This window comes from Sinocyclocheilus anshuiensis, unplaced genomic scaffold, assembly GCF_001515605.1.
Source record: "Sinocyclocheilus anshuiensis isolate Anshui unplaced genomic scaffold, SAMN03320099.WGS_v1.1 scaffold373, whole genome shotgun sequence".
Taxonomy (NCBI): domain Eukaryota; kingdom Metazoa; phylum Chordata; class Actinopteri; order Cypriniformes; family Cyprinidae; genus Sinocyclocheilus; species Sinocyclocheilus anshuiensis.
In genome coordinates this window covers 1-8,778 of record NW_015537962.1, presented here as the reverse complement: position 1 = coordinate 8,778, position 8,778 = coordinate 1, and the positions used below count along the sequence as shown (strand labels likewise).

The 8,778-nt window shown below is 34.7% G+C and overlaps 1 protein-coding gene across 1 annotated transcript; it reads right to left on the bottom strand.

Annotated features, from left to right (window-relative positions):
- Positions 1-4,754: 4,754 nt before the first annotated feature.
- Positions 4,755-8,607, bottom strand: LOC107667471 (nitric oxide synthase, brain-like; the record flags this gene model as incomplete). The annotated part of the gene is made up of 5 exons (XM_016459143.1): positions 4,755-5,329; positions 6,264-6,382; positions 7,913-8,107; positions 8,399-8,488; positions 8,549-8,607. Coding segments are annotated over 5 exons (479 nt in total), but the record flags the coding sequence as incomplete, so codon positions are not given.
- Positions 8,608-8,778: the final 171 nt, after the last annotated feature.

The window sequence follows — 8,778 nt, the reverse complement described above, 5'->3', positions numbered from 1 at the left end:
ATATATATTTATATATAGTAATTTTATGGCAATATTGTATATATATTCATGTTTAAATATCATAATACATTTAAATTTATTTAGATGCCAACTTAAATATAAAAGCTAAATAATCAATTGCTACAGCACACATCACCTTTGTCAAATGGTGCTATGTAGAACCATAAGAGGAACCCCATTCTCCTCCTTAGATATGTTACTCCACTCTCATATGTTTGATATGAATGAGAATTTACAACAATGGCAAAAGCTGTTTTGAATCACTTTTATGCTTTTCTGAGGTCAAAAATTCTCATGTGGGGGCCCTGGAATATTTCCTTATAGGGGGGCCTTATAACCATGTTATCTTCAGAAAATACACTGTATTTTAATGTTGTTTTTTTAATCCTTTCCCCAAATAAACTAAGAGAGAGTAAAGAACCTTTAAAAAACTATACAGGGTCTTAGCAGTTTCTTTGTTCAGAGTTGTAGCACATTTGACAACATTTTAAAAAATGTACAAATTTACTTAAATGATTTTAGCAAATGGCTGCAACATAACAAAGAGTGAAAAATTTAAGGGGGTCTGAATACTTTCCGTACCCACTGTATATAATAAAAATAAGATGTTTGATACTCTTGGCAACACTCTCTACATTGCCTCTGTTTCTCTATAGAAGTTCAATAGGAAACCAAATTGACATTTCAATGAAACACACCATAATTTCTTGAGCCATGAAAGTGCAACCTCTGACTTCAAATTTTCCATTCACATATCCTTTCATGCATTACAAATGTCTTGAATAAACTTCACAGTGCATATATACTTAAAATTTCCTCCCTTTAGAAAGAACGGCAAAGACCTTCAAGTCTTGACATACAAATGTTTTTATTATTAAGTAGATGCAAAGTTCTTGCAGTATATGCAATGCAAATGTTTCAATGTTCGAAGTTCCACAATAGAAGATTCACAGCGGAAATTGATTGGAACAGTTTCTCTTAGCAGCAGCAAAGAACAAACACAAAAAGAAAAAAGAAAACCCCGTAAGTTTCTTCTCCGTCCAGTCACAGAGGAAGGACGCGATCACAACAGTCAAACAGACACAGTGCAGGATAAGAGCAAAACAGACTTTAACATCATGCATTCAGAATAATGCTTCAGGTTCCCCCAAACTAATTAGACATCATATACACTTAATATTACAAGCAACTCAGAGCGACAAAACAAAATCAATACCCATAATCAAAATACATTCTTAAAAAATTCTCATATATATTTAGATATTTACTGATTTTAATATATGCATGTGAGTGTTTCTTTTTTGCCCAACTTTTTGTAATCACAGAGTCTATACGGTGCAAAACCCAACTGTGGGGAGGGAAACATTCAGTGTTAACAGCGTACATAGAACAAGAATATTCTCCTACAGAAAGACAACAGAAAGCAAAGTCCCTCAAAATCAAATTACCTCATGTAATATTTTTCACGCCGGAGGCCACTCATAAATCAAAAGTTTACAGAGCAAATCAGAAGCAAGCTAGGATCCAACTGAATGCTTTCAGAAAGCAAAACAGTGACTTTTATTAAAGGACTCATCGCCAGAAAACTGTATGCAAAAAAAAGGCACTGCATGCAAAAATGAACTATGCACCGCATTGACTTTTTGCTCTTTGTTGCAAATGTTTACCCTTTAATATGAAACAACTACTACAACGGTGGATCTTTCATCTAAAGAAGAGATCCAGGTCTCAGTTTGGAATCAAAGTGAAGGGTCATCACAGCCATGTCTCAGAGAAACAGGGAAGAAGGGATATAGAGGAAGTATAATAAAGCAAAGCATGTCCATCACCTCTTTCATTTTCATCAGTTTCAAGGATGTTTCATAAAAGAACTAGCCTAGAGAGATTTTTCAGTCTCCTGAAAAGGCTTTTCTTATGGTTAGCTTGAGATAAATGCATATTGAAAGATATTGAAAGGTGGTCTCATCTTAGTTTGATCAATATTAAAGCCACTGTTTGTATTTTTGTGTATTTTTGCAGCTTTGGAGCCACTTACAGTTAAATGGGTCGTCAATATATGACTCTGGTAATTACAGTGAAGAGCTGGGCACATGCATGTGTTGCTGCCGTAAAACAATCTGCTTTTTACGCAGAACTTCATACTTGCTTACCAAACTTGCATACTATTGAAGCCCGTTTTTGCCAAGGAATAAAAAAATAATAATAAAAAAAACTGGTAACTGTGACTTCATCTCAATACTATGGAAGCCCGTTTCCGCCACTGAATAAAAAATAAAAGAAACTGAAGTAGCTTAAAAAGCCCCTCCTGTGAAACCTGAGCCTCTTCACAATCCACTGAAAAAAAAAAAAAAAAAAAAAAAAGATAATTGCGACTTTTTATCTCACAATTCTGACTTTTTTTCACAAAATTGTGATATATAAACTCGCAATTGCAAGTTATAAAGTCAGAATTGCGTGATATAAACTCGCAATTGCGAGTCCAATTTTGAGGGGGTGAAAAAAGACTGATATGTTCTCAGAATTGCGAGTTTATATCTCACAATTCTGAGAAAAAAAGCCAGAATTGCGAGGAAAAAAAGTTTATAAAAGAGTTTATATCTCGCAGTTCTGACTTTATTTCTCAGAATTGCGAGTTTATATCTCACAATTATGACTTTTTAGCTCGCAATTGCGAGTTTATATCAGGCAATTCTGAGAAAAAAAGTCAGAATTGCGAGTTTGTATCACGCAGTTCTGAGAAAAAAAGTCAGAATTGTGAGATAAAAAGTCGCAATTACCTCTTTTATTTTTTATTCAGTGGCGGAAACGGGCTTCCATAGAATTCTGAGTTTATATCTCACAATTCTTTTTTTGCAATTGCGAGACATAAACTCAGAATTCTGAGGAAAAAAAGGGCAGAATTGCGAATTCTAAAACGCACTAAACTCATGTAAACTCGGAATTCTGAGATAAAATGCATAATTGTGATATATATAATCTCAGAATTGTGAGAGGTAAACTCAGAATTCTGAGGGGGGCCATTTTCCTTAAAGGGTTAGTTCACCCAAAAATGAAAATTAGCCCATAATTTACTCACCCTCAAGTCATCCTAGGTGTATATGACTTTCTTCTTTCAAAAGAATCCAGTCGGAGTTATATTAAAAATTGTCTTTGATCTTTCAAGCTGTTTAATGCCACTCAGCGGGTGTTGCATGCATCAGTCCAAAAGAAGTGAAATAAAAAGCGCCCATCCATTAAAAAAAAGCGTCTCACACGGCTCCGGGGGGTGAACAAAGGCCTCCTGTAGCGAATCGATGCGTTTTTGTAAGAAAAATATCCATATTCAAAACATAATAATCACTTTAATCTAGCTTGCGCTCACTGTTGTAAACGGAAGCAGTTCCGGGTGGATGACGTATGCGGTCGGCTTTGCGTATGCGCCGCTCAGAAGTGACGCACGTGGAAACGCAAACGTTGATCAAAACAAAACTTATTAGAAGTATAAAACGAGGATCTGTAAAGAAGAATGTCGGAGGATTTCGATATAAGCCAAGAGGAGACTGGTTTTCCTTTGCTAAGGTAAGGAAACTTTGCTTCCTTTGCTACTGTTAACAAATGTTGGTTTTCACGAGACTCACCGGCGCATGCACAGCACTGACTTTATACGTCATCAGCCTAGAACTGCTTCCGTTTACAACAGTGAGCGCAAGCTACATTAAAGTGATTATTACGTTTTGAATATGGATATTTTTCTTACAAAAACGCATCGATTCGCTACAGGAGGACTTTGTTCACCCCCTGGAGCCGTGTGAGACACTTTTTTTTTTAATGGATGGGCGCTTTTTATTTAACTTCTTTTGGACAGATGCATGCAACACCCGCTGAGTGGCATTAAACAGCTTGAAAGATCAAAGACAATTTTTAATATAACTCCGACTGGATTCGTCTGAAAGAAGAAAGTCATATACACCTAGGATGACTTGAGGGTGAGTAATTTATGGGCTAATTTTCATTTTGGGGTGAACTAACCCTTTAATAAAAGTCAGTGTTCCATCAGAATGATTTTGAAACTGGGTAAAAAGGTAAAAGGTAACTTGCATACAGTTGCTTTAAAATCCATGCAGTCTTCTTTAATTTCACAGTCATGTTTTTTTCACTGAATTAATTTCAAAAGTAAGATGTTTTTAAATGGTGTATCAGAAAATAATAATAACAAAAAGAACCACTCTATTTTTTTCTTAAATTCCATTATAATTCATTCTATATTGAGGGCTAGTTGTTAACAAGACAGATGTTTACTACTGGCCTCGGGAAATAGCTAACCACATCTTACAACTCTTCAGCACGTTCAGATGCATGGTAACCAGTGTGCCATCAATTAGCAGTGTGTGTTTCATTTAGAAGCGATAATATACAGAGCATGGTTTTGTACAGGTCTAACTCGTCTTCCCCCTAGACATGCTGACAAATATCAATTCATTCTCAGTCGTCCACTAATTCTTTTCACATGTAAAAAAAAATGTAAAAATAAAAAAATAAAAATAACTGCCAAGTCTTACCATGGTGTTTTAAGTTTGTTTGTTTGTTTCTGGTATTTTGTTTCTTTTTTTAAACATCATTTTATATTCAATATTATTATTATTACTACTACATTAAATAATAAATATTATATTATCATGAAGACAAGAAAGAAGAAAATAGAGGAAGACGCCAAATTAATAATATAATTAATAAAATGGTTAGTTGTGACTCTAAAAATCAAAATGAATCAAAATGAGATCTGAACCCACTTTTAAGGCCAAGGACAGTGTGAACTAGTCCATGTTTGGTTCTTTTAAACAGACTCACCTTTTGTAAATACTAGCACGTCCTCTCTTTTTAGCATGGATAGAGACTTGGTCTTTCATCAAAATGTGCACAATAACCCCCGAGACTCACTAACCAAACCAAAAACGTCTCACCTCTTAATAGTAAAGTCAATATTTATGCATGTTTGCACACGAGGAAAGCCACCAATCTTGCTTACACGTTAAAAAAAGGCAGGCCATGTCTAAGTGCACACAGCCCATTATTCAGGACAAAGCATAAAGACACATAAAAAAGTGCATTCAGAAATTCAAGTGAAAGGTACTTGTAGTAATGCAGATTTTGATCATAGAGATGCACATCAAACAAGACCTAGCAAAGAAAATGAAATATTCCATTTAAAAAGAAGAACATTTTAAACAAACAAACTTGGCACAGTTTTCGTGAATCATGGTCGGTGTCCCATCATGCTTCTGGTTGGCTGATTAGAGCGTGAACAAAAACCAGCGAAATGGACGGAAAATGTGACTATGAGCAAAACACCCTGTAAAAGGAAAAAAATAAAGATTAAAGAAGATACAAAGAGAGAAATTCAGCTTTGCCACCAAAGGAATAAATTACATTTTAAAATATATTCAAATAGAAAACAGTTATTTTAAATTATAAAAATATTTCACAACTAACTGCTTTTACTATATTTTTGATCAAATAAATGCAGCCTTGGTGAGCATAAGAGACTTCTTTCAAAAACCTTTTTTGAAAACATTACCAACCCCAAATTTTTGAACAATAGTGTATTTTTCATATTTCATGCCATTTTTCATTTGGGATGTAATTGCAATTAATTTGATTAATCAATCTGCATATCATGTAACTAATTCCATTAGAAATAGTAAGCAATTGACAGCTCAAAAATAAACACCTTTCATGTTTAATGTACGTAATTAAGGTCACATTTCATTGTAACATTATGCATTCATTGCAACATTTCATGATAATATTTAATTATCTCGTTATATATTTATTTATTCAGTATTGCCCACTATCCAACAGAGTACCAGATGACACATGGCGAGGGACCGTGAGGTAGCTCTCATTCTCCAACACAAGGACTTTCATCATAAAACATCAAAATAAGTGACACCTCTCACAGGAACTATGGTGGCCAGTTAAGCGCACACTACAGTTAAAGCACTTCTCCCTCCCTCCGCTCTCACAGCGAGTGTGCGATGAACAAGCTCTTATCTGTGAGAGCACAAACAGAGAATAACACAGCCACTCTCTTCTCACTAATCCTGTTACGCTGCAGCCTCTTCTCAGCCTCCGTCTCTATGGTTACGGCGGGCATTCAGTGATGCTGGTCCAGAGGCTGTATCTACAGTAATCTACACGGCACAAGGTCCTCCTACAAGCACGGATAACCCAAGGCGACTCAAGGAGAGAGGAGTACGGATGGAGAATAAGCAAACAGGACTTACTCATCCGTGTCTTTCTTGCTCTCTTCGATGTATGCAATAGACTCCGACCTTAGACGGTTGGTGACCTCGTAAGTGCGCAGGGTAACACCGAAAATGTCCTCGTGGTATCGATGCTCATCCTTCAACGAGAAAAAGGAGAAAACAGTCTGAAAAAGTAATTGGAACATCTCTGATGACATTGTACTTGATTTACCTTTGCACAGAAGGTCAGTTTTAAATAAATGACTGAATGGAGCCACTAAATACAGTATAAAGTTTGGAAAAAAGTTTGATCGAACCTATAATTTTTCTGATAAATTGTCAATTAATCACAAAATTATGAAAATAAAATGTAAAAATACAATTTAATTTATTCAACAAATGATATATATAAGGAAACAACCATATATATAAAATAAATAAATAAACTACTAACCAGTACAAGTAACTAGAACTTCTCAGATGACCTTGTACTTGATTTACCTTTGCACACAAAGGGTCAGTTTTAAATAAATGACCAAAAAGCACCACTAACTACAGTTCTGTCAGGACTACTATTGTCAAAATGATTGACACTTAGCATACAGTTTAGATTTGGCGGTATGGTTCTGTTCTGGGCAAAAAACTCCCTGCCCATCCATGCAGCCTGTCATGAATTGACCCCAGTGTAAACAGAACAGAACAAAGCAGATATCATTAATGTTCTTAATGATATTTAAGTGTAACAACATTATTCAAGATAAAAGGAGTCTAATTTAACAAAAAAATATCAGAAAGCCAAGTCCTGACTGTGGCAAAAGGAGGAGTTGGGGATGGAGGAGGGTAATTTGCTCCTGAGCAAGTGATAAAGCTGCTCAATATTACTGAATAGACCTTATATAGGAATGCTGTGATAGGCGTCATATTCCTATAGGTAGATGTGGATCAGCTGAGAGACTCACGTGACCTGCCAGAACTAACGCTATCCGCTTTATTATAAAGTTTGGAAAAAAGTGGGATACAGCCCTTAGTTTTGCTGATAAATGATCAATTAGTCATTAAATAATGAATATAAATGTAAAAATAAAATTGAATTAATTAAAAAATAAACAAACAAACAAACAAACTTCTTAGATGACCTTGTACTTGATTTACCTTTCATTTACCATTTTAAATGAATGGCCAAATAGCACCATTAACTACAGTATAAGGTTTGGGAAAAAAGTGTGATGTAATCCTTAGTTTGGCTGATAAATTGTCGATTACTCATAAAACAGCCCTTAGTTTTGCTGATAAATGATCAATTAGTCATTAAATAATGAATATAAATGTAAAAATAAAATTGAATTAATTAAAAAATAAACAAACAAACAAACAAACTTCTTAGATGACCTTGTACTTGATTTACCTTTCATTTACCATTTTAAATGAATGGCTAAATAGCACCATTAACTACAGTATAAGGTTTGGGAAAAAAGTGTGATCTAATCCTTAGTTTTGCTGATAAATTGTCGATTACTCATAAAATACTAAATATAATGTCAAAAAATTCTATTCATTCAAATAAATTATATATAATGTCGATTATACATAAAAATTATATGTAATATATATAGGGTCAGTTTTAAATTAATGGCCGAATAGCACCACCACCAACTACAGCATAAAGTTTGGAAAAAGTGGGATCTAACCCTTAGTTTGCTGATATAGAAGCCAGCATCTTCCAGAGACATGTTTCCATGCAGTTTAAAGATCTGCTGGACTGTTTTCAGTACGTCTCCAGCCATGGTGACGTCTCCACAGACGTAGATATGTCCTCCTTCTTCTCTCAGATACTTGTACACTGTTTCAGACAGCTGCTCGCGAAGCACATCCTGGACGTATTTCTGAGAGGAAAAAAAGAATAAGAAATTGTGAGGTAAGGGACTAAAGAGATGTCTAAAAGTCACGAGGCATGGTTCCACTGTTATTTGATCAGTCAGAAATGCTTTGCCTTGCTCTGTGAATTTAAAAAACAAAAGTGAAAATCAAAGACTTTCTTCAAAAAGGTTAATTTTTTCATTTTCTCATTAATCTCTATGATTCACATGAGCAGTTAGCTAAATCCTCACTAATGCTGGAGTATAAATGGATTTGAAATATCCTCACTAATACTTGCCAAGGCATCATATTCTAACCTTTGGTTTCCCAGGCTCTCTGGAGTATGCAGTGTAAAGCTCTTTAAACACTTCCTTGTTCTTGGCCTGGATGGTCTCTTCCTTGTAAATGTGGTCAAGCTCGTTAAACACTTCCTTGTTCTTGGCCTGGATGGTCTCTTCCTTGTAAATGTGGTCAATCTGTGACTGCCGACAACCGAAAACCAAGATCATGGGGCATGCCTTGATTCCTGATTAAATATAACATGGCAAAATGAAGATTTAATTCAATGACTAATGCCAAAGTATATTAATTAAAGTATAAGTACATGTAATTATGTTAATTATACAAATTTTCAATTAATCATACAACTATAAAATGTAAAAATAAAATTGTATTAATTAAAAATTATATATATATA